At 37.7% G+C, this 26,665-nt stretch overlaps 1 protein-coding gene across 4 annotated transcripts in view; it reads right to left on the bottom strand.

The window, feature by feature from the left end:
* The window catches only part of LOC117402749 (utrophin-like), a 251,345-nt gene that overhangs the window by 178,059 nt on the left and 46,621 nt on the right, over nt 1-26,665 (bottom strand). For all 4 annotated transcript variants that reach the window (XM_059024118.1, XM_059024119.1, XM_059024120.1 and 1 more), the window contains exons 11-38: nt 24,804-24,985; nt 24,141-24,291; nt 22,775-22,894; nt 22,501-22,602; nt 21,616-21,723; nt 20,939-21,118; nt 20,615-20,784; nt 20,185-20,308; nt 18,869-18,956; nt 17,746-17,987; nt 17,050-17,230; nt 15,022-15,167; nt 13,215-13,427; nt 12,633-12,746; nt 12,156-12,311; nt 10,996-11,166; nt 10,165-10,344; nt 9,788-9,922; nt 9,342-9,491; nt 8,651-8,812; nt 8,292-8,423; nt 7,786-7,959; nt 7,197-7,352; nt 4,016-4,186; nt 2,115-2,294; nt 896-1,024; nt 641-811; nt 293-469 (exon numbers count right to left, since the gene is read on the bottom strand). In XM_059024118.1, coding sequence (XP_058880101.1) covers nt 293-469; nt 641-811; nt 896-1,024; nt 2,115-2,294; nt 4,016-4,186; nt 7,197-7,352; nt 7,786-7,959; nt 8,292-8,423; nt 8,651-8,812; nt 9,342-9,491; nt 9,788-9,922; nt 10,165-10,344; nt 10,996-11,166; nt 12,156-12,311; nt 12,633-12,746; nt 13,215-13,427; nt 15,022-15,167; nt 17,050-17,230; nt 17,746-17,987; nt 18,869-18,956; nt 20,185-20,308; nt 20,615-20,784; nt 20,939-21,118; nt 21,616-21,723; nt 22,501-22,602; nt 22,775-22,894; nt 24,141-24,291; nt 24,804-24,985 — 4,365 coding nt within the window. The remainder of the gene's footprint in view (nt 1-292; nt 470-640; nt 812-895; nt 1,025-2,114; nt 2,295-4,015; nt 4,187-7,196; nt 7,353-7,785; nt 7,960-8,291; nt 8,424-8,650; nt 8,813-9,341; nt 9,492-9,787; nt 9,923-10,164; nt 10,345-10,995; nt 11,167-12,155; nt 12,312-12,632; nt 12,747-13,214; nt 13,428-15,021; nt 15,168-17,049; nt 17,231-17,745; nt 17,988-18,868; nt 18,957-20,184; nt 20,309-20,614; nt 20,785-20,938; nt 21,119-21,615; nt 21,724-22,500; nt 22,603-22,774; nt 22,895-24,140; nt 24,292-24,803; nt 24,986-26,665) is intronic.

Consider the following 26,665-nt stretch of genomic DNA (forward strand, 5'->3'; position numbering starts at 1 on the left):
TGCAGAGTGGTTGCCAACGTCGGATGCATCACCAACAGGTATGACATTTCAATTACCTGTTGCCTTTGTTGTAAATTGCACATTCATATAATCAAGATGTGTTTCAAGTACTTTATGAAACTTTCTATTAAGGAATAGTATTTTTCAGATATGCCATCCCTCTGGTAGCTGTGAGCCCTGATCTGCTCGTATAATATCCTACCAGCATAAAACAAATGAAAATAATTGGGGCCTAACTATGTGAATATACTGTATGTATTGGAAACATTCTTTGAAACAATATGGTGTTTACCTTGTCATCATCTTGAGGAAGCTGCTTGGGGGATTCCAGCTGCTTGTCCAGGTTCTTGAGCAGGTTCTGCAGGTCCTTGTCAAACAGGTGTAAGTCACCAGAGGGGGCCTTCTCCATCTTCTGACCCTCCTGCCTGACACTGACTTCATAGGTCAGGGGCTCTGTACCCACAGACATCTGGAAAAACCATATCATAATAAATACAAATACTGAACATCCAATGAAATACATTTTAACTATTCTTTACAGGTTAGGGTAACAACTTTAAAAGGTCATATATAAAGTCACGTGTCCTCTAACTTATACTCCTAAGTCACATCATTGCAAATCTTTCAACAACACATTTACCTTGGCAGCTTTAATATGGTGGGAAACCTTCTCAAAGTTGCGGTTTAGTTCTGCCAGTTTAGGTTCCACAACTTCACGGCTAGCCGACCCTCTGCTGGTCATCAGAATAATTGCTTGATCCCGCACACTGTCCACCCGTAAACTGACATCATCCAGTTCAGTGAGCAGGTTCTGAAGAAATGGCAACAAGACATCAATTTGTGGCTTGTGTTTGTTTATCTATGCAAGAAGAGGTGATCAGGAACATTCCACTACCTTGACGACTTCCCCCTTCTCGCTTGGGGACTGTTTCTCTGTCTCATCTAAGCAAATTTCTGTCTGGTAGAGCCAAGTGCTGATGTGGGCCAAATTCTCATCGAAGATCTCCATCTCATTCTGGTGTTTCTACAGCAGTATCCAACAACAAATGTTAGTAATCCATCAAAGTAATTTTGTAACAACTGATTCTCCAAGGTTTATCCTTACTAAGTATTCAAAAAAACACATGGATGGCTTTGTAGTAATTGGCAGTGACCTACTGTATGAAGTTTTACAAAATGAGGTCAAGTGATCAAAAGTCCATCTACATGTTGTTAACCCTTTGCGGTCCATTGTCGGACCTGGTCCGACATTGCAATTATTCCTATCCGGTCCATTGTCGGACCCTGTCCAACATCATCAAAAAAACGCAAAACGGGTTTCTAGTCGTTTTTTCTCCGGAAAAAGCAGAGAAAGCCATTCAATGGCCGAGTGGGAGCGACAGGAGCTGAGACAAGCCGATAAAAATAAATAAATAAATAAATAAATAAATAAATAAATAAATAAAGGCGTATCTCATGATTAGTCATACATGCACCTGGCATTACATAGGGGCGGTCATAAGGAAACAAGATGAATAGTACTGTATCAGCGCACAGAGACTATCACGGACATTTGCAGAGCTTTTTTGAGATGTTATAGTAATAAAATAATGACTTGGACTGCATTATTGAGGAGTTTGGTGATAAAACGAGTGATCAGGAGATGATCGATCGGTATGTACGACTATTATTATTATTATTATTTATTTATTAGCATATGTGAAAGCGATAGCGAACGAAAGGGTGGGGCGGAGCTGGAGATGCCTAGTGAGTGCTTTGTTGATATGCAGGGCCTTTTAAACCCGTCTGACTGTAAAAAAACCCACTTTTAAACAGCGCGTCTAAAATTAACTGCGCGTGTGAAAATAAATTGGACCTGACGCGCACTTTCTAAATGGACTGCAAAGGGTTAATATGTAAAATTAATTCTGTTCATTTTAGGAGACTGAACTTCTCACTCATAATGACCCTGATCCTGCCTCAGCCTACAGAATGCTGGTTTGATATCAAAGGAGGGAAAACTTAGCACTACAAGTGCTATATCAGTAACAAGAGTTTTCCAGGTTCATCAATCCAGATCCTCTCAGATAAGACAATTATGTCATTCTATTGAAAAATGACAGCTTTTTACCCACCAGCACATGGCTGAGCCAGTCCTCAGTCCAGGTGCGCACTCGTCCCCAGCCCGCATTGAGCACACAGAGCCTCTCCTCTAGCCCAGCCTCGCTGCCCTCCACTAGGCCTTGCAGGGCTGCACTGCTCTCTGTGATGCTGCTCAGGTCAGCCTTTCTTCTCTCCAGCTCCTTTAGCACGCCCTGCACCCAACAAAAAATCATTAGTAAACTGCAGTTCATCCAAAATTATAACATTAAATCTTTCTGGGTATAGAGTAAACAAACAGCTAAAACTGCATCTGGTTAACAGGAAGTTAAAACAACTTTAAAACATAAAATAAATACATTTTAGACCCTGTACAAGCAGTGAAGTGAAGCTGGGTAAAGTCTTAAGAATCATATTAACATAAAATGTTCAGGGGAATAGGATTAGCGAAAAACGTTTGTCTACTTGCACCTCTTCACCCCTTTGCAGCCTCCATGGGATACGTGCGATTCCCCTAGTGGTCTTTGAGTAGCTGCCATCGAACCTCCCTGTGTAGGAGGAGTAGTGCACAACCAAACTACTGTAGGCCACCTTTTGTTTGCTAGCTGTGTTTTTGTTCAGTATTTTAATGTTTTGTTTAAAGAACCAACACCACCACGAGTTATACCACTGCGGGTAACTCGGTGGTAGCACATGGCATTGCACCACAGATTTAAAAATATTTCTTAAATCCTGAGCACCTGCGTAGTGTGTCAAACACACCGTCTTGTGTCTCCAATCCCTCGCAGTGGATAACCCACGCCCCTTTTACAGTTTTTTCCACTATGTTAGTGCAACAGTTTATTATATGGACATGTCAAACGTAGATAGAATGTAATGCAAGTATGAGGAGACGCTGTGAATTATTCATTTTCCTTTGTACTTCTCAATCATTATTGTTGAAAGACATATAATGTAATAATCAAATGTAAAAAGTAGGGGATGGCTTTTATATATATATATATATATATATATATATATATATATATATATATATATATATATATATATATACACATACACACACTTATTTTTAGATCTGTATTAGATTAGTTATGTAAATGCATTTGATGAATAATTAGGAAGTAGGGGGTGACACTTTTTATAGAGTATGTAAGCTCATTTTTATATTTAATTAATTAATTAATTAATTAATTAATTAATTAATTAATTAATTAATTAATTAATTAATTAATTAAACATTTGTATTGTTACATAACCTGTTGACAATTTCATTGCAGTTGTTTACTATTTTATCATGTGGTGAACTACAGGTTCAATAATTAAATAGTGAAAAATAATACCTTTAGTTTAGCCCAGGGTATCTAAGGTAACCAACATAAGGTGTTCTTTAAAAAAAAAAAAAAAATCTCCTAAATGGTGAATAAAAAATAAAATAAAACGATAAAAACTTAAGTTTAACTTTTTGGTATATATTGTGATCTTACAAACAAACATGTTGTGGTGTGTTCTAGCAAGGGTCTGGAAATAAAACATATTTTTTCACTGTCTCAAATTAAGTTTTTTATAAGACTTAAAAACACTTGGATATAAAAGGGGTTAATCCAGGGATTCCAAAACCTGGTCCGTGGGACCCCAGTGTCTTCTGGTTTTCATTCCAACTGAGCTCTATTAACTAAACCCTTAATTGAACTAACAACTTGCTTAATTTATTATTAGTTCAATTAAGGTTTAAGTAAATTGAGAGCTCAGCTGGAACGAAAACCAGAAGACACTGGGGTCCCGAGGGCCGGGTTTGGGAAGCCCTGGGTTAATCTACCTCACAGTGCCTAATTCTAAAATAATGGGTGTTAACAATAAAAAAATGTAATGAAGCAAATAAACCCAATTTTTTAGCAAAAACAATTTGTAAAATATTTGTTGAAGACAAGCCTACTTTTGCCCAGACAACCTCTGCGTCAACATCAGCTGGCATGTTTTCTGAAGTGTTCTTCTGGTTAAGTATGGTCTCTGTTGCAACAAGCCACTGTTGCAGGGATGTCGTCTCCTCCTGCAGTTTCTGAGAGATTTGCAGGGCTTTCTCAAGGTCCTGCTTCCCTTCGGTCACCTATACAGACAGTAGGCAGACTTATCTTTAACAAGTACTTTGGGGAAGGCCCCCGTTGTTAGTTTTGTTGAAATGCACATCCATTTCATGACACATTTTAAAGCATTATTTTATGAAGAGATTAGGAGAGGTAACTGGATGCACAGTATTTTGTTCCATCTATCCATCCATCCATATATATATATACACACACACACACACACACACACACACACAGTGCCTTGAAAAAGTCTTCACACCCTTGAACTTTTCACATTCTGCTGCCTAAAAAATACAATTCAAAATGCCCCAAGGGATATTCAAAGACATTGAAAGTTTCTTATAGCCTTCCCCCAATCTGCACATTTCAATAACTTTATCCCAGAGTTCTTTTGGGAGTTCCTTGTTCGGCACGTTTTGCCATTTGCTTCAAATTCACTTCATACAACAGAAACAGGTTGATTCTTCATCCAGGAGTATTCAAATCAGTTAAACTACTGTGACTGGACACAGGTGGGCTCTATTTGACTTATGTCCCTTGTTAAGGCAATTTGTTGTACCTGAGCCAATTTGGGTTTGCTACGACAAAGGGTGTGAAGACTTATGCAATCAAGACTTTTTGGTTTTTTATTTTTAATTACTTTTTGAATATTTCTATAATTGTTCTTTCACGTTGAAAGTGTAGATTATGTTGTGTAGATCAGTGAAACAAACTCCTACTTTAATGCATTTTGAATGGTATTTTTTAGACAGTAGAATGTGAAAAATGTTCAAGGGTGTGAAGACTTTTTCCAAGGCACTAATTATAATTATATATATATAATTCTCAAAAGTATTCACCCCCCCTTGGACTTTTCCACATTTCATTGTGTTACAACATGGAATCAATTGATTTAATTAGGAGTTTTTGCCACTGATCAACACAAAAAAAAGTCCATAATGTCAAAGTGAAAAATAAAATCTACAAATTGTTCTAAATTGATTACAAATACAAAACAGAAAATAATTGGTATTCACCCCCTTGAGTCAATATTTGGTAGAGGCACCTTTGGCAGCAATTACAGCCATGAGTCTATTTGGATAAGTCTCTACCAGCTTTGCACATCAGGACACTGCAATTTTTGCCCATTCTTCTTTGCAAAATTGCTCAAGCTCCATCAAGTTGGATGGGGACCTTTGGTGAACAGCAATTTTCAACTCTTTTCACATATTCTTAATTGGATTGAGGTCCGGGCTTTGACTGGGCCACTCCAGAACATTGACCTTTTTGTTTTTAAGCCACTCCAGTGTGGCTTTGGCTGTATGTTTGGGGTCATTGTCCTGCTGAAAGATGAATCTTCTCCCAAGACCCAGGTCTCTTGCAGACTTCAGCAGGTTTTCCTCCAGGATTTCTCTGTACTTTGCTGCATCCATTTTGCCCTCTATCTTCACGAGCTTTCCAGGCCCTGGCGCAGAGAAGCATCCCCATAGCATGATGCTGCCACCACCATGCTTCACGGTAGGGATGGTGTTCTCAGGATGATGTGCGGGGGTTAGGCTTGCGCCAAACATAGCACTTAGCGTTGACGCCAAAAAGCTCTATTTTGGTCTCATCAGACCATAAAATCTTCTTCCACTTGGTCTCAGAGTCTCTCACATGCCTTCTGGCAAACTCTAGCCGAGATTTGATGCGAGTTTTTTTCAACAATGGCTTTCTTTTTGCCACTCTCCCCTAAAGGCCAGTTTTGTGAAGCACCCAGGCTATTGTTGCCGTATGCACAGTGCCTCCCAGCTCAGCCGTGGAAGACTGCAACTCCTTTAGAGTTGCAATAGGCCTCTTGGTGGCCTCCCTGACTAGTGCCCTTCTCGTCCGGATACTCCGTTTTTGAGGACGGCCTGTTCTTGACAGATTCACAATTGTGCCATATTCTCTCCATTTCTTAATAAATTGACTTTACTGTGCTCCGGGGGATATTCAATGTCTTGGAAATGTTCTTATATCCTACCCGATTGGTGCTTTTGAAGAACCTTATTCCGGATTTGCTTTGAATGTTCCTTTGTCTTCATGACGTATTTTTGTTAGAAAATGTACTAACCAACTGTGGGACCTCCCAGAGACAGGTGTATCTAACCTGAAATCATGTGAAACACCTTAATTGCACACAGGAGGACTCCATTCAACTAATTATGTGAATTCTAAAGACAACTGGTTGCACCAGAGCTTATTTAGGTGCGTCATAGCAAAGTGGGTGAATACTTATGCAATTAATTATTTTCTGTTTTATATTTGTAATTAATTTAGAACAATTTGTAGATTTTATTTTTCACTTTGACATTATGGACTTTTTTTGTGTTCATCAGTGGCAAAAACTAATTAAATCCATTTTGATTCCATGTTGTAACACAATAAAATGTGGAAAAGTCCAAGGGGGGGGGGGGGGGGTGAATACTTTTGAGAGCCACTGTATAATTATATATATATAATACAACGCAATTTTTATTACAAATAGCCCCATTAGAGAAGGCACAGCTGGTGCTATATTTGCAAGAAAAAAAATAAGAAAGAAAGCGCTACAATGATTTATGCCCATCATTTTATTTTTGTTTTTTGCTTGAGGACACCAAGGAGCGTTGAGCAGAACTAACCAAACAAAAAAACCCAAACAATTATGTTTCGAATATGTCTGTAAAAACTGTATTTCAACAAAAAATAAAACTATGAACAAAGAATAGTCTGAGATGTATGTAACTATATTTCCATAGACCATAACATATAGAGGCCCCTTATTTGTCTGTCTGTCCATCTCAATATATCAAACTAAGTTTTTACATACATCTTAAACATGTATTCAAATTATGATTAAATTTGGTCTGAACTCCCTATAAGCAATATTTATTTTTCAACTTAAAAGAAATGTATTAAAAAGGTTTTTTTTGTTTTGTTTTTTTTGCCATGGGGTTTATTGCCTTGGCACTTTTCACAAATCCATATAACAATGCAGTGTTCAGGGATCCAACATGACTTATTTTTAATCTCCACTGAGCTCCTTACCTGAGCGCCAAGATCGTTGTAAAGGAATTTTAAAGCAGTTAGCTGCTCATCCATTCCCTTGGGGTTGTCAGTCTGTTGTTTCTGTACAATCTGCCTTCCCGTTTTAATTACAGTCTCCACCTCCAATTTCACCTCACTCAAGGTCTTGTAGAGTTTCTGATATGGGAAACAAAATAAATAAATAAAAATATCAGAAACTGAAAAATCAGTATCACAGTGGTAAAGCATTGAAATAAATGGTTCCTACCCCACACTTATATCTAGCATGCAGTTACTTTGAGATCTTTTAAAATGATGTGCATGTGAACTTGTTTAACTGCCTGGTGACTTCCAAACCTTGAAAACTAACAGAAGTAAACAAGAGCTATTTAAAAAAAAAATAATAATAAAAAAAAAAGTATAAAATAAATAAATACTATATGGCTGGAAATCCCCCCCCCCCCCCCCCCCCCTTCTAATTTCAGCATTGTAATTAACTTTTAATTTATTTTTTATTTTTAATACATTTCTACAAAATACTTCAAATGTAAGCTGAATGAAGGTTTAAAGCAGGACCACATTGCTTGCTATGATCTGATAACTATTTTACCATGCAGCCATCCAAGTGAGCTTTTATGTCATCTGGCGCAACGCTTCTCACATCCAACACCTGCAGTTCAGCCTTGGCACTATCCAGTACACGCTTACAATCCAGCATCCGCTGCTCAAAGTTGGCAGGTTTCTGGAAGAGCTGGTATTTAGTGGATATCTCCCGATGCTTCCTCTGTTGATGGAACATGTGGTTCAATGTTAGGCACAGAGACAAAGAATTATCAGTGATGAATTCGAATTCTTGCTTTGTGAAAAAAAAGTACGGAATAAAAAAAATGGAAACATTGTGTTTAACAAGTTTTTTAAGTCAATTCTACACATTTCATACAGAACCGGTATTCTAATGCACGTCGGATACAAATAGGAATGCGTATTTTACATTATTCAAATTCTGACTGACATTGCTGGATTAGCTGAATGGAATGACAGATTGTTCAATGTGTCCTTCAATGCTCATGCAGAATCTCTATGAAACCTGTTCAGCCTTACAAATCCATCTCTCACCTGGAGTACGTCCAGTAAGGTACCCCCACGAGGAGACTTGCCCTCTGGGGTGACAGGGGGGAAGTTGCCTGCATTCCTTCGTCGCAGCTCCTCCAAACTGACTTCATGGGCAGCAATCTCGGCTTGAATGGTCTAGTATCAAACAGAACAGGAAAAAAGTGTCATGGTTTATTTCATTTTTTTAATATTTAATGTTTGCTTGTTTATTACTGGAAGAGTGTTATGCATTGTTCATGACTAGATGTCTAATCCACAATTAAGTAACAATGTATATATATTTTTTTACTAATAATTCATTAATTTATTGTTTACTGAAATAAGCCAAGATTATTGGATTCTAATGCAGTATGGACAAGCACCTGTGCCTCCTGTGGAAGTTGGAAGGCATCGATCCTGTCAGTCAGGTAGGAGGTCAGCTCCTGATCCAACTGTGTCAGTGACTCTTGAAGGGCCTGCAGAAGCTGGTCATTCTCACGAAGACACTGCAAGTGCTGTTCCAAAGAGATCTGCCTGCTCACAGCCTAGAACAGGGGAATGTACATAGAACACATTAGTTAGTTGAAAAGGAAAGCCATGAATCCTGCAGATTACTGTAAAGCTATAAATATTCGTAACCAAAATATTTGGTGAATCACACCCATAAAGCCTATTTTACTCCAGTAATGTTGGTGCCCTGTTGCAATATACAAAGTATATATTGTTAGTTGAATTTGATACTCGTGCCAAAAATGTTTAGTTTTTTTTCATATGCGAAAAACGCATAATAAAAGGCTTGAAAATATTTATGGCTTTACAGTAACTCTTTAGTTACCGTTGTGATTGGTATTGTTCCGCAACCACAGGTGTACAGAGTTAAAAGTTCCAATGAAAAATAAACTGCAGAACTGGCTACCAACGGCAGTGTATGTTTTACAAAGAACTCACTGGAAGCGTTACATATACTGTATGTTATATTTGTACTCATACATACAGTACAATGCTATGTTATATGCAACCTGTTAAAATCAGCTAATGGTTGACAATGCACTACAAAATCACCCCAACCCCTACCTGGTGACTGAGCTCTTCATAGCGTGTATTAAAGGCCTCCAGCTTTTCACTGATAATTTCATCCAGAATTCCTCCGTCTATCAGTGTCTGTCCAAGCTCCCGGATCTGCGTCCGGTTGTCTGCAGGGTGGCGCAGAATAGACTCCAGAGACTGGGAGAAAGAAAGCAGAGAAATGGTTATAGAGACTTACAAGTTCCCCTGCCAAGTAATGTCTAATACAAATCAGCCTCCACTGCAGTAATAAATTAATCCTCACTGTTAAACTTAAAAATGAGGCAACATGTTTATCAGGTATAATTCAAGGAGAAGCAGCTTCACATCAAGAGAAACAAACCACTGGGTGACTAAAACAGGTCTATTCTAAACATAACAAGGTACTTCTAAAAACAAATGTAATGAGTTAAAAAAAAAAACATCTAGAAAGTATCTATCTGTGTAATTTTTACCTCTAGTGCTTCATTAACAGCCTCAGTGCTGTCTAGCAGGTTCTCGGTGTTCTGGACCTGCTCCTCCAGATTGTTTAACCAATTTGTCTCCATATCCAAATACTGTATCAACTCAATCCAGCAAGACCAAACCTCCTGAAAAAGATACAATGCAGGGAGGACTAAGTATCAAATTGGACTGAGAGTGTGACATCCACTTGGTTTACTAATCTTGTTATAATGTGAAAAGCAATCAGTTTACGGGAAAAGGTGAGGTAACAAGGCTCTGGTATAGCTTTGCAATGTGGAAATACACTAAAAATGGGTTGTAAAGGAGCAATGCTGGGATTCTCAATTTAATATTTATACATTTCGTATACGTTCATGTTTCCACCTACCTCCAGAGTGTGACATTTGCTCCGAAATCGATCACAAAGCTTCTGGTAATTCTTTAACACAACAGCAAGATTCAATGTCAAATCCTGGCCACCAGGGGGTGACTTTGCCACCAGCATGTTGATACTATCCTTCATAATCTTCACTTTTACCTCCTTCTGCAACACATCCTCTTTCGCCCTCTGCAGGGACAAAAACAGACCAGCAACAGTGACAACACAAGCTTTTCTGAGGCAATGCATTAGATAGCATCTTAACATGGGAGACAAAGTGTCCAATGTGATTCAACATACTGTATATGTTCATTTCCACCTTCTGTAGATCACCACTTTTACCTTCCAAGAACATTAAAAACAGATCCTTAATGAGATGCAGTGCAGTATAAACTAATGGCTTTCACACAATCACACCTGTCAAATGAACCACTAAAGGCATGTTAAACAGTGCAGTTAACATTCCCCATCTGCTGGCTGAATCATACTTGGTTTAACACTTGTTTTCCTCTTGTCATAATAAAACTGTGCCACAGATGTTAGAGTCCGGAGTATTTTTTTCATGCGTTAAATTATTCATTTACTTTATTTAAAACAGGGTAAACTGATTTCTAAAAAATGTAAACATCATGAACTGTTTTCCAGTGTAACACCATTATTGTGTCATGCCTTAGAGATTTTTCACATCTAATTTAAGAATTTTTATCTCTGCAGCTGTACGGCTTGAATGACAAAAGGCTTTTTATTGTTGTGTGGGCCAGGACTCATTGGGCCTATACTGCTGTTAACCCCCTGTGTCTCCATAAACAGGGGTCTTTAGTGAGTATTAGTTAGTCTTACATTCATTTCTTCCAAAGCTCCCTCTAGCTCCTCTGGAGTCTTGTATTCAAAGTCCCTCATCAAGTACTCCTCATCCGCCTGGCTCATCCATTCTTGCATCTCCGTCAAGTCTTTCCTTAAATTCTCTGTTTTCTCCTGGTTCTCAGATACCCGACCATGGTGGCTTAAAATCTGGAAATGAACCTTAAAAATCAGCATTCCCTTCTCTAGTACATTAAACATAAAATGCTGTTTTAACAGTCATGCACTGTAAAGCAAGTCTGCAGAACACCACCTACCATTTCATTTTTCTATTATATATTTATATCTGTCTACAGTGCTGACAACCCCAAAAATGCAGTATGTGCAGTACGTATTGTCGAATTCACCATGATACACGTTTTAATTTATTTAAAAGGATGGTAATATATAAAACAGAATACAGATCATTGAAAAAACATGACTGCTTTTTTGTTTCTTCTAAATATAACAAGCACTGAAGCAAGTCCTTGTGTCCACCACCGACTCAAATTATAAATTAGCTGGTTATGTTTTAGTTTGCAATGTTACAGGGACACTCAGCAACAGCTGTTTTGACTAGTACCAGAAAGACTTCAGTCTTTTTAACAGCACTGGTGCCTTGTATGTGGTTGTAGTTATGAAAATTGGAAACAAGGATGTGTGGATTGCTCTGATCTGAGCAGTGCGGCGTAGAACTTGCAGGTTTGTTTATTGTTTAGCATATAATAATGAATAACATTATCATGAGCAGGTATATTATTACAATGCTCACATGTGTATAATATTGTTGCACTAATATAACATGCAAAACAAAACTATGTGTAGACTAGAAATAATAAAATACTGCCAGTTTTATTTCTGTGTATTGGGTATGATAATGAGGTTTCCATTTCAAAACACAAACTAAAAAATTAGCCATATAACTGCTAATTTATACACAACAGCAACCTTTATTTTGTTTTCTCAGCATTTTGTATACCACGGTGCATTTTATGTTTCGTAAAACTTTTAAGGCATTGCAAACCTGAACTGTACCAACCACCAGTGGAAAAAGGCTAAGCGGAAACATACCATACCGTGAGGCTGTGGTGTCCATATACCTGGATAGGACTGTGAGGCCGTTTTAAAATACAACACTATTGAACATCCAACATGCCCACCTGTTTAGCTAGTTTCTCCCATCTTGTCTGGTAGTTTGCTAGTCTGGGCTGTCCCCAGCCTGCCAGACCTGGGAATGACTTCTGTTTTAGAGCTGCTTCACAGTCTTTCATGCTTTTCAAAGCTACTTCCATATTTTCCATTTCATTCACAAACATCTGAAATGAAATGCAAAATTGGTTAAAACGATTGAAGCTATTTGCACGTAAAAACTGTAACTTCATACAAATTAAAGCTTTTTTTTTTTTTTTCCCCCCACAATACAGGGATCCCAATCCCTATTACTGGGTTATATAGCATATTAAGATAATCGACATGATCTAATTTAATAGCAAGTTGACAGCAAAATGTATATTGGTGTCACCCAATTCCTGTAACTCATTTAATAACTTATAAAATGGTTCACTTAGGCAAAACAATTTCAGCCTGGAAATGTATGTAATTTTGCCATTACAAACCAGGAGCAATGTTACACTAACCGTGCATTGTTCCATTTCCTCCCGAAGTTTCTCTGTATCTCCCAAAGCAACATTCTCTTTGGTCAGAAAGCATTCCACTCCATCCATCCACTTCTGAACTTGTCCAGATTTATCCTACGTGGGCAATAACCAAACAGGTTGTTAACGTGACAGCTTTGGCCAAACCACATATTACATTTAAACAAACGATAAGGCTTTCATTACATTACCCCTTCTATTTAAATACGTAAAAAACTTTCTGGTTAATGTAACAAGGGAAAAAACCTGAAAGCTGCAGTAAATCTGTGAAAATGATTAAACCTTGATTATTAAAAAAACATCTCAGAAACCCACTGCAAACATCTTATGAACATTCTATTCTAGAAATGAAGCAAGAGAAACATCTGCCATAGACCTAAGTTTGTGTACCTATTTTTTATGTATCCATTTCCTCAAATCAGTTACTTTATAACTTGTAGACCAAACAGCTGAGTAAAAATCAAGAGGAATCTGAAATATACAGTTATTAAATAAGCTGCTTTCTACCTTAATGTAGTAGTTCCAACCCCCCCCCCCCCTCCCTTTTACTATTTCTCAACCTACCTCAAACTCTCCTAAATTTGCTGCAATATCTTGCAGCGTGCAAACCTCATCTTTAGCCCTGGAAGTCAATGTATTCCAGCGTGCTTGAACATCCTCAAAACCTGCAAGACAGCCTTTGGTTATATTCACTGGGTCCTGGTCCTGGAGTATTTCTGTGACTGCTGCCAGTTTCTCTATCATTGGCTGCTGTTGCTCCAATTCTTCATGAAGCATCTAAAAGTTAAAAAATAAACAAGGATTGCCATTTTTCTGCTTTTAACCACAACCACCCATAATTGGTATAGGGGGGTTAAAAAGAAGAAAAGAGTATGTGCAGATTTCTAGACATATACTGTAGAACCAATAACCCGAAACATTTTTGGACAAATTTTTTTTTCATTTCCTAACAATATTTGACATGCTAATTGCCTGATATAAACAGATATGCTATGGTTTGACTGTGGTACTAAACTGTAAGATTGCACTGTCTACGAATTCGGGACAAATGCCATCCCGGAGATATTAAGCCCGGGACCGCGACTTGATCTGTACATTGAGAGTGTCCCACCCAATTAGGGACAGGTGGTCACCCTACATTTACCATTTATTCTGTATTTTTTTGTTTTGTTTTTTAAAAGCTTTGAGTGGAGATGGCTTATAGCAAACCGCATGGCAACACTGTATTTGTAGCCTAATTAATCTTGTTTACGTTTGCTTACTTTTAAAGCAAAAAATGTCCCCATGTTTAAAGCAGTTTGTGTGTGGTTTTTGTTCACTAACCTATTTATTGATGTGTAAATGCTTTTTCTATAATGTTCGCAAATCCGACTTTCACATATCCGCCTATACCACAGTCCACAGGGGGTCGGATATGCGACATTGTACTGTACTTGAAAAGGAACCAGGGGAGCCTAAAATCACACTGCTTGGAGCTTTCACACCTTTTCACTGCTGATTATGACATATTAACAGTTTATAGAATATAAACCATTGTCTGTGCTGAGAGCAACAAGCTGTGGCATGCTGCTGGCAAATTATGTGGAAACCCTATATTAAGTATACACTGTAAAAATCCAAAACAAATACACTTCAGATAAAACTTTCAATGACCCTCATTGTCAATGAAAATGTCTTCACAAAATGATAGTAAAATGCAAAGAATGTGTGTAGTAGAGCACCGAACCCTATCCTACATAAGGAACCTAATACGGTAGGTCAAAAAAATAAATGTAACTAGTGTTTTGCTTGTTTGTGCTCCAGGATTGTTTGTCTATTTTGTAAGCTTTGTAACCAGGGAGAGAGAAAATAATCTATATCCTGTTTTTTTGTTTGTTTGTTTTTTCCCCTAACAGTGTTCAGTACAGTTTATGCAAAAACTGAAGCTGGTATAACAAAAATATAATCCCATGAAACATGTCAATTTTGATTACAATTATTGATTTATTCATTTTAATATTTTTCATGATTAAAAGAAAAAGGCCATCAAGGAATCTATGAGATCCTGACAAGTAGTACTACGCTATAGTCAATTCAAAATGGTAAAACGTCGCAGAACAGCAATTCTGAGTGAGGCTACACAGGAGGATTATGAAGGGTCAAGCAGTGCTTAGAATGGCAAGGGTTAATGTCTGAACAAATGAGAAAAAATTGTATACAGATTAACAAATGTGCAAGCACCCAGACAGCCTGTTCAATCAATTAAAATGATCCGGTCCTCCACTATCTGATAATAATGTATCACTTGAAATAGGACTATCATTTAAATGAGGAGTCCTTATTAGAAATTCCACAGTAGAATAAAACAGTAAAGTTGTTAACGGACACCTGCCTTTGCATTCTTTATTGCGTTTTCAGCCGTTTCTGGATCCACCACCTCACTCTGAATTGAGCAAAGCTTGCTCTCTGCTCCATCCAGCAGAGTTGATACGCTCTTTATAGATTCCCGATGTTCCTGGGTAGGGAGACTGACCAGGACTAAAATGCAAACACACAAACAAACACAACATCAAATCAGAAATTAGGGAAAGGGCTCTCTCCAAAGGGCTTGCAAGTACATTACGAGTGTAATGCAAGTATAGCTGAGGGGGAACATACATGGAGGTTTATAGAGAAACCAGAGGGTGGAACAAAGTCTTGAATAATAAATGTGTAAACCTATTGCACATACTGAGAATGACTTGGAAACGGGTATCTAGCCCTCTAGACATGCTGGAACAATGACTTGCACTCAGTTCCTGTATCTGTTAACCACTTTATTGAAACCTTAATGTTTGATCACACAGCTGTGACAGTAGAGACGATTCGGAGAGCATGGTAAACGCCTTGATTTGAATAATCAGAGTTGATAAAGTGACCAGCTAATAAAATAAAATGACTGATGTATTATTTGGCAGTACAATGTGAATATCTACTTGGTCAATCACTGGTTAAGCTGGGAACTTTTTTCTTGTTTCTTCCTTTCATGTGTTATATTTGTTACTGTACTTTACAAGATCTTTAGGAATAAAACCATAGATGTAATTAAAAAATGTGACAGCTTTTATTGTACTGGGATAATTGAGTAACAGACTTTGATTAACATAAGTAAGGCTCCGATAAACATTGTTATTAACATTATACCCTGAACACAACCTTCACTAAAGGTTCTACCAACGATCCTTCTCCACAAACTCCTCCACCAAACAAAGGATTTGCCCAATTAGAACTCAAATTACCTAATTAGGGAATGACCACATTCCACCAGTGGTTGTTGGCAGGGATGGATCCAACACCATCCCTGCCAAACTTACATTCACAACTATCACTATCTACAATCTGCTGACCTGCCACAGCATCTATTGCAGAAACTCGAAAGGACAGCAGATGGCAACCTCTGTATACACTCAATTGCACTGTATCTAAATGGGGGAAATCTGTAGTAATGTAGCTACATAAGGAAAGCATTAAGTGCCATTCAGAAAGACAAGATGGTAATCATTATCATAAAGGCCTTTATTAAAATATTATTTATTAATATGGACACAGAAATGGGCAGAAAAAGCACAAATCCAAGATAAGCTTGTTTAATTTCTATTGGTTCAATTGCTATTGATATTATCAACCGGTTTAAAAAGCACTGAACTGATCATCGGGGTGACAGATCGACGAGGGGAAGAGGGAATGGGCTTGCCCCAGGTTCGGCTGCCGGAGCGGGGCTGAAGCGAGGCTGAAGCGTCTTGTCTCCCGGAGAAAGCTGCAGCTCCTCTTGCAGCAAAAAAGTAAATACATTAGGAAAGATAACCATGTAACAGGCCTAATATTTATTTAGTTATTAAATGAATGCTGAATAAGATGTCTGTTATAAAGTGCCAGCACAGCTTTTCTTCAGTTCAGATACTGTATCAAATGGAGAGACAGCAAAGGAAGTTAGAATGAGAAGTTGTTTATAGTGTGAACACCGGTACTGTATTTACTGTAGAAATATTGCATAAATCACAGTATAGGGAATTGGGGGACATGCTGTAGGAGCGTTATATCCGAGGCGTGTTACAACCGAGAGCCTTATAGCGAGGGAGCACTGTATTTCATTATTGATAGTTAATATAGTTATAGTTGTAATTAAAATGCCTTGTAGATCGACTAGATGAGCTTTAAGTTAAAAACAAATAAATGTGTTTTTTTTGTTTGTTTTAAAAATCTCAGATTTAATTACAAAAAAAAAAAAAAAAATGTTAAACAATGTGGAAACAAAATCCCCCAGTATGCAATCCACCCTATCTGAAGAATAATTCTCTGGACGAGTGTGACCTGTCTTTCCGCATAATGAACAAGCCTGAAATTAACCTGAAAAATCAGATACGTGTACATTCACAGTTACCTGTGTGCAGTTGCTGCTGCTTGCTCTGGAGTTCCTGCAGCACTGCCCTGAAGCGTGCAGTGAGGGCATTGAGGTCAGCCTGGACAAAGCTTGGTGATGAAGGCTCCCTGCTAAGTGCTGCAGCCACAGATGCCAACTTCTCTACTCGAGGATTCAGACTGGTTAGCTGGGTCAGTTCAGTCTATCACCGCAAAAAGAGAAGACAGTTTTTTACTTTTTTTTTTTTTTTTTTTTTTTTTTAAAGAACAAGAAAAAACAAATTCGATGTTCAGAGATTACGAATTGTAATTGGAAGATATTCATATCTGGATTCCAAAATATAACCAATTCCTACATAAAAAAAGGGTCCACAGAACAGGCCACATCTTTCTCTGTTGCATGCCAATGTGTCTTTCCACTGAAGGACACTGTCACCATGACCCAAAGCAGTTCCTTTCCTAATGTGTACAAGTTATAACCACATCTTAAACCATTTTAATTATTTTAACAACTAGTACTTCACTTATACAAAACTAGGATTTTACATAATGTAATTAAATAGCTAGATCCTGAACATAATATATGTCCATTTTACTTTCAAAAGAAGTACATTTTACATATAATTACGGAGAAGTCTGCTTGTTTTAACTAGCATGCTCCTTTAACTTGCGTGTGGCGATTTATTATCTGTAAATATATAATCCGCTGTAAGCTGACCTCACAGGATGCCTTCAGTGTGTGTACGAGACGCTGCTCAGAAGCCTCAGCGGGCACTTCTTTCAGCCACGCCTCCTTCCCCTTTACAACCTGCTCCAGTTCCTGCAGCTCCTTGGAAAAAGCATTGATCTCATCTTGGAACTGGACCTTCTTTTTCAGCTCTTCCAGCTGTCTGCCACTGTTCTTCCATTCCGAGGAGATTTTCTCCAAGGTGCTTTGTACTTCTTCTGTAGGCAGGCCTTCTGTACAGACAAAGCAACTTGGTTAAACTGTGGCTTTGTTTTGTTAAAGAAGGAACAAAATCGTAACTCAAAGTTATTTTAAATAATGCTTTCAATATTTAGCACAATTCTGCTTTATGCTAATTTATACAACAGTGCATCTCAACCTATGAAGCAGATGTTGTTTTAATGTTTTGCAAAATATATATACAGTGCCTTGCAAAAGTATTCAGACCCCTGACCAATTCTCTCATATTACTGAATTACAAATGGTACATTGAAATTTCGTTCTGTTTGATATTTTATTTTAAAACACTGAAACTCAAAATCAATTATTGTAAGGTGACATTGGTTTTATGTTGGGAAATATTTTTAAGAAAAATAAAAAACTGAAATATCTTGCTTGCATACATCTTGCTTGAGTAACTGTATTTGTAAGTTACTCAAGTAATCTTTGATTATGCAATTAAAGTATTGTATAAAGTCACGTCCCCATTAGAACCCATTTTGTAGCAACTACACTTGTTGAAAAAGTGTATAAAGCAGCTTAAATAAAATATGTTGTTCAGATAGTCCATTTTTAGTAGCCTTTCAAAAGATTAAAATTATTAACAAACCTGTACTGCGTCTATATTTCCTCATTTCGGGCCACCCAAAAGTTTTAATTAATCAATTATTGAATCCTTTTTTTCTCTTGTTCGTTATATCAACTTGATTTTTTTAGTTTTGTCTTTTTAGCTTTAATAGAGCATAATTTCAGTATGTTTTAGTAGTTTATAGTAGAAACAAAAAATTTTAGGAGAACAAAAACACCAATTATTTCATTCTGCTCTTAATATTAACTTTATTATGCTTCAAAACAGGGCCCATAGGTGCAAAATGTCACAAGCAGCAGATACTACCTTTTAACATTTGTTCCAACAGATTTTGCCCAGACCTGGTCACCTCCTCCATCTTCTCCCGTTTGTCTGTCAGTTCAGCATCTACAGACTATAAGACCGTAGACTTAAAAACCTATACATACAATGCTATACATCATTAAATAATTGTAATATAAAATATCTAGCAACATGTTAGAGATTAACTTCGGTTTTAGAGGTGCATACAAAAGATGGAAAAAAATAGTTAACTATACGTGAACTATAAAAATGCTCAAATCTTTTTTTTTTTTTTTTTGGATGTTAACGAAATGTACTTTATAAACTGTGCTCCAGATGTATAAAAAAAAACATCCCTTTCTCTATATATACACACACACACACACACACACACACACCAATATACAGGCTAACTTCACTATAACGAACCCTTCTTTTAACGAACACCCATTTTTAACGTTCCCAACAGCAAGAACCGATTTATTTCAATGCAAATTAGCCCTATCAGAACGATCACACACAGGATCAACCCAGATACAGCGATCTCAGTACTGACTGACACTGAACTTTCTCCAGTGTCAAGCGTGTCACTCTCTCAGTGAAAACAAAGACCATGGTTGACTAATTCAAAGATCACGCTAATTCAAAGATGACCTATTGTAGTACGAATCATGCATGACGAATGCATCTTCACACAAACTGCAACCAGGCAACAGGCGTGAGGAGCAATCTACGCTGGGTAGTTTTTTTCAAGAGAAAGGACATGTAATTACTGCATTCAGCATGCAAGTGTACATTCTTTCCTTTTTCATTTCTTTACTGTTTTCTTTTAAACATACCACAGGGGGGAATTAGTGTTGGTGTAATTTGTATGAGGAAACAGGTTTGTTTTGTGTGCTTTTTGGAGTTGTTATGTTTGATCAAATGATTGTTTACAGACGGGCGCTCGATTGAGACTTGCTGCCTGCCTGTCTTGTGTGCCAATTATAATAAAAATAATTGGCAACGACTAAATTTATAAAAAAAAAAAAAAAGAGCAGCGCCCTGGTGCAATCGGCATGTCGGAGGCTGGACTAGGGCAGCATACTCTGGCTTGCCGTCTTGGGTGCTCACAGCCAGCAATTTCAAACCTGGCGAGATGGTATAACCAGACACACACTGTCAATGACAGGCCATTAACTGGGAGACCAAGACTCACAACACTTGCCCAAGATCGACAGATCATTTTGCAGCATCTTCGTGATGTCAATTGTTAAATCAGCACAATAAAAAGTCACTGCACCTGCTCTAAAACAGAGTTTTTCTTTTGATGCTCAGTGTGTGTGGGTGTAATGAATTACCTTAATCTTTTCATTTATGCCAGATGTGTCTACCATCTTCTTATAGTCTTTGAACTCCAAGGCTTGAATGGAAGCGCTTGTTCTCAAAATCCAATTCAGAATCCCAGCAAATTCACTTTCAATCCTGGGTAAAGTAAAAACATTATTTTTTTATTTTTTTTAATTAATAAACAAAATCAAACCTTAACAGCACTTAGCATTCTAAAATATTTATCAAACCCCTCTAACACATAAAATACTGTGATTCTATAGTGTTTTGTTTTTAGTTTTTTTACAACCGTAAAAGGTCAGATAGTCTAACCTTTTCCATAAGTGTGCAGGGCAACTGAAAGAATAAATAACCTAAGCCAGAACAACGAAGGGTGTTAAACAGAATGCTCCTTCCTGTACCCAAGATGTTTCTTATAAACAGATAAGAAGAATGCCTCACAGTTTTTTGACTTCCATATCGATGTGCATCTGTCGTTTCTTGGGGGGTGGAGGAGGTGGCAGCTCTTGCTTCGATTGTTTTACGGTTACTTTCTCTGTCATTGTGACTGTCTCTATAACAGCCTTCTCCTGTATTTGAGACAACCCGGATTCTGTCACCGTTTCCGTCACCTTAAAGAAAAAAAGGGTGTAAAAAAAAAAAAAAAAAAACTGCAATATATGCCAGAGCACCAAATAAGACGAGTGCACCAGATTGCTAGTTGATCTAAAAAGGATTGTTTGAGTAACTGAAAAAAATAAATAAAATGAGTTGTAAATTACGTACTTGACTGGAACAGTCTTCCAGCTTTTGAACCAAGTTGTCCCATCTCTGTGTCAGTTCCTCCATGTCACTATCAATTTTGTCCGCAGTATTTTTGCTGTTCAGTAACTGTGCAACATCCTGTCCTGCATCACTGAGCTGGTCCAGCGTCCTGCGTTTCATCTCCATGTCTTCCTTCAAAATCTGTCAAGAACACATGGTCAGAAATCCATATTTCAATCCACTTGCAAAATATCCAACATTGCTTTTGTTTACTTGAATGCTGTGTTATTAAATATCTCAAATGTAAAAAAAAAAACTGTTTGGATTTCAAGCTTAAATGCTTCAAGTTTCTTGCTGGAAGTCCAAATGTGCATTTTTTAAAACCAAAGTCGTCCAAATAAAGAAAAGCATTTGGAAAATAAAAAAAAAAGGAAACAGTGATAAAAAGGTATCCATTACGCAAAATCTAGCTTAGCAACTTAAAGAAATTAACATTAACAAAATGTTTTGGGTTTTTATGACAAAGGAAAATATGCATAATCATTTCCAGTCCTTCTCCTATCCAATATAAGCACTATATCTACCAGTTACAGAGAAAGACAACCCTTAATCTAAAACCTTACTGTTGTATTGTATGAATCTGTAGCATTTACAACTGGTAGAATATAGACCAATGACCAAAAAAAACACACACTTACCGCCAGTCTTCGAACATTAACATTCATTTCATTGGGGTCTTTGAAGGTGCGGGTCTGGACTTTACTTAAAGCTTCTTCCTTCTCTGTAAGCCATGCTTTGAACAAGCACTGAAAAACAAAAGTGACACAGTGTGATGGTGGTTTGTGGTACACCTCCACAGCAAGTGAGCCCATGAAAACAATAGACACCTTTATGAGGCGCCCAGATTCCATAATAGAAGCAGCATTTTTCCCCCCCAACAACCTGTTCTACTGTATATCCCTTCACGAGTGAAAACTCATTAGTGACAGGGCCCGTTAAATATATCTCTATAATGTTATACCATTCAGAGCGAGACTGCCCCATTTGTACTATATAAATATCTAAATAGCAGTCGTTTGAACTTCAGTGACTATACACCTGTTTCTTTGAGTGACAGCAAAGCAGATAACAAATGAAACTAATGCTTGTTGACTGCAGTACCTAGGACACTTTTGAAATGAGGACTAATCCCAATGTTTTTTTTTTTCCCAGGTGAAAGGATTTTTAAATAGCTGACAACAGACAGGTTTTTTCTTTTTGTTCTGTTGTTCAGCGCACTGTAATGAACAAGATTAGCTTTCTTGACAGCTACACCGATGACACGAATTAGGATATTTCAGATAGACTAGGTAAACATGAACAAAAAATGTAATAAAATATCACTTTATTTGTATTGCTTTTGTACATTTTGAAAATACAGTGCTAATTTTACAGCATTGAGAGAACCACAATATAGGTAAGGAAAGGAGTAAGTAATGTCCACACTATGAATCATCACAGTTTGAGCAGAAATCTAGGATGTGAAGTAAAGACACCTCCACTATATCCCAATAGTTGTTTTGCCCTGGATAAGAGTAATTTACCTGATCCTCTATCATTTGCTGCCACACTAAGTGGATGTCTTGCAGTTTGTGCCACCTCTCTTCAGTCCAACGGCAAACCACTGCCCAGCGCTCACCAAGTATCTACAACAAGAAATATAAAGTTAGAAATCATACATTTAAATTAAAGTATGTTCAGCATACTTGACATACTACATAACTAAGTAAAATGTAGCAAACAAAAAGTAACCACCTGCTGAAATCAGATTATAATCTGTTTGTATTAAATCCCAGGAACAACAAAAATTAAATTTACCTGCAGTTGCTCCTCCAGTGCAGCAGTGGCTCCCTCTCCACTATTCTCATCCACAACAACCAACATGTGAGTCAAGGAGTTTACTTTCACCTGTTCCATCTCTAGGTCATTCTGCAGGACCTGCAATGATTAATGAGCCGCTGAAGACATTTCAGGTGCTCTACCTTGCTGTATAGGAACTGGGCAGATAATCAAGTTATATCACAAACACCCTGCCAAATAACTTTACAACAGCTACTTGTAGGGCTATAAGGTTTAAAACCAACAGCAATTACGGAGTTGTTACTGTACATGGCTAAACCGCTCATAAGGTGTCAAAGGATTCTTTGTGCTCATCAACACCAAAATTCAGGCTGCATGCTTTACATTTTGAGAAAATGCTTTTAACATATGTCCCGCACAAAAACAGATACACGCAGTTCAGTCTAATGTAAAACAGGTAGAAATATTATTGGTAAGTCTTTAAAAATCCTGGACGATGACACAGTACAGGCTAATGTGACTGACTAATGTCTAATGTGAATAATGTGATTGGCTGAAGGCGAGCAAACATGATGGATGCTGCCCAAAGTATGCACCTGGAATCTCCTTGTACAGTATTGTGACTGGACTGACTGAAAACCAGCTTAAAAAAAAACAACCCTTGTTTTAAAAAAAATGTAATCTTCCTAGCCCACTGAAGCATCATCAGCTATCAGCGCAACACTCATGTTTAATGAGGTGGTGATTAATCAAGTGAGGCTTCGAAACAGCACCACTGTTTATTTAACAAAGAAGTGCACAGGTGATGGGTAGCATTTGCTGCTCTTCCAGCTACTCACCAGCTCTTACTGCTCAGCACAAAAAAGATTGAATGATCAAGTGTAACACAGGGTCTCTCACTTTTCAGATTTTGAATTGATTTTTTTCAATTATAAAAAATGTGGCCATTTAAATCAAGGTTGTATCTAACAATACAGATATTACATTTATGTCCCAATTTAAACACACTTCTTTATGAAAGGCGTAAGACTAGGAACAGAACTGAAAGCTACTGCATCTACTTGATTTTGCCACTTTCTCAGTAGGGACCGCCACCTAAAAGGCTGCTGAAAACAGCACCACTGAAGTCATATGCACATTTTCCTCAATGCACGATGCAACAGTGTCAAACAGCATTGGTTGAAACCAAATGTGAATTTGCAATTTACTGCACAAAAACGATCTCATGCAAAAAGCTGCAGCCAGATGCATGTGAATTTAGAAAGTGGAAACTTATTCAACCTGTTGCATTATGCAGAAAGGTCTTTAAATGTCAATTAAATAGCAGTTCAAAATACTGGCGACTATCAATTAAATGTATCTTACTGTATCTATGAGCATGTACCTTATGTTGCTCCATCTGTTTTTCATAGGCTTCCACATCATCAGCAAAGGGCTCCAACTCGATCTTGCGAATTCTTGCTTCTGTCTCGGTCAGCCAGTCAGAAAGCTCTTGTAATTGCTGCTGTTGCAACTCCATCAGGACTTCATGTAGTCTGGGTAAACAGGAAAATAAAAGTTATGTTATTATAATTTGTACTAGTCCTATTTAAATGTCTAATATGGGACTACCGTCTTGGAGAAAAAATTCAATTTAGCATCCTCAACAAGAGGATGTTAACAAGATGGACATTTAATTGATTAATAGTAATTGTAGTAATAATAATAATAATAATAATAATAATAATAATAATAATAATAATAATAGCAATAGTGTTAATAAATAGTATAGATATATCTATAGATTATATATATATATATATATATATATATATATATATATATAGATATATATCTATAGATTATATATATATATATATAGATATATATCTATATCTATCTATCTATCTATCTATCTATCTATCTATCTATCTATCTATCTACATATATATATATATATATATATATATATATATATATATATATATATATATATATATATATATATATATTTTTTTTTTTCCCCTGCTTGACTTCCTCAGCTTGTAGGGAGTGGCTTCTGACCCACCTGGCTTGCCTGTCCATGCTGTCCACACGCAGGCTCTCCCAGCGGGAGTTGAGGAGAGACATCTGCTCCCGGATCTCATCCTCCTCCTCTTCTGTCAGGTTGCCCTGTGCAATCAGCTGGTTCCCAGCCTGCAGCACATTGCCTACACTGCTCTGGTGCGCAGTCAGCTCCATCATAAAATCCTGGCAGGGGAACAACGGGCACCATGAGCACCTGCCTTGTAAGGCATTAAGGTCAAAGAACACTTCTCAAAATGCCTAAAAGACAGGTCACAGACAGGTGCATGTTTTTTTGTACAAAAAACAAGAGCATAACTTAAAGGAAATAGGATATATTGGTATAGATTGTTATTAAGTAAAATGTATACTGTACAGTGCCGTGAAAAGGTATTTGCCCCCCGTCTGATTTTCTGCATTTTTGCACATTTTTCACATTGTATTTGGTCAGATTTTTTTGTAGGTTGTAGAAGTATATAGAGGGAGTCTGAGAGAAAAAATAACACTAAAGTTTGGTGCTTCTTTCATTTGTTTAGTGTGCAAGGTAATCAAATATGCATTCTTCATGTTTGAAAAAGTTAACTCAACCCAATTAAAGGGATAATTAGGGGCAGCTGTTTGAGTAATTTGGTTAACAACCAGGCCTGATTTGGGCCTGCCCTGCCCAATATAAATCTGACTAACTTTGGCCCTTACCATCAGAGTTATCAGCACACATGTTCTAGAGGCACATCATGCCACGAACAAAAGAAATTCCTGAAGACCTCCGGAAAAAAGTTGTTTATGCTTAACAGTCTGGAAAGGTTTACAAATCCATTTCTAAGGCTCTGGGGCTCCACCGAACCACAGTCAGAGCCATATTGTTCAAATGGAGAAAGTTTGGGACAGTAGTGAATTTTCCCAGGAGTGGCCGTCCTGCCAAAATCTCTCCAAGAGCAAGGTGTAAAATCGTCCAGAAAATCACAAAGAACCCTAGAACATCCAGGGATCTGCAGACCTCTCTCGCCTCAGCTGAGGTCAGTATTCATGACTCCATCATCAGAAAGACACTGGGCAAAAATGGGATTCATGGCAGAGTAGCAAGGCAGAAACCATTGCTCACTAAGAAGAACATGAATGCCCGTCTCAAGTTTGCCAAAAAGCACCTGGATGATCCTCAAGAGTTCTGGAACGCATGGACAGATGCGTCAAAAGTGGAACTTTTTGGCCGACATGGCCCCGTTATGTCTGGCGAAAACCAAACACTGCATTCCACAGTAAGAACCTCATACCAACGGTCAAGCATGGTGGTGGTAGTGTCATGGTTTGGGGATGCTTTGCTGCATCAGGATCTGGACGCCTTGCCATCATTGAAGGAACCATGAATTCTGCTCTGTATCAGTAGAATTCTACAGGAGAATGTCAGGCCATCCGTCCGTGAGCTGAAGCTGAAGCGCAGCAAGACAATGATCCGAAACACACAAGCAAGTCTACATCAGAATGGTTGAAGAAATTTTAAGTTTTGGAATGGCCTAGTCAAAGTCCAGACCTGAACCCCATTGAGATGTTGGACCTGAAACAAGCAGTTCATGCTAGAAAACCCACAAATGTCACTGGAGCAGTTCTGCATGGAGGAGTGGGCCAAAATTCCTCCACGGCGCTGTGAGAGACTAATCAATAACTACAGGAAGCATTTGGTTGCAGTTATTGCTGCTAAAGGTGGCGTAACCAGTTATTGAGTCTAAGGGGGGCATTTTACACGGGGGCATTGGGTGTTGCATAACTTTCTTTAATAAATAAATGAAATATGTATCAATTTTTTGTGTTATTTGTTCACTCAGGGTCCCTTTTATCTAATATTAGGTTTTGGTTGAAGATCCGATAACA

The sequence above is a fragment of the Acipenser ruthenus genome, chromosome 5, assembly GCF_902713425.1.
Source record: "Acipenser ruthenus chromosome 5, fAciRut3.2 maternal haplotype, whole genome shotgun sequence".
Taxonomy (NCBI): Eukaryota; Metazoa; Chordata; class Actinopteri; order Acipenseriformes; family Acipenseridae; genus Acipenser; species Acipenser ruthenus.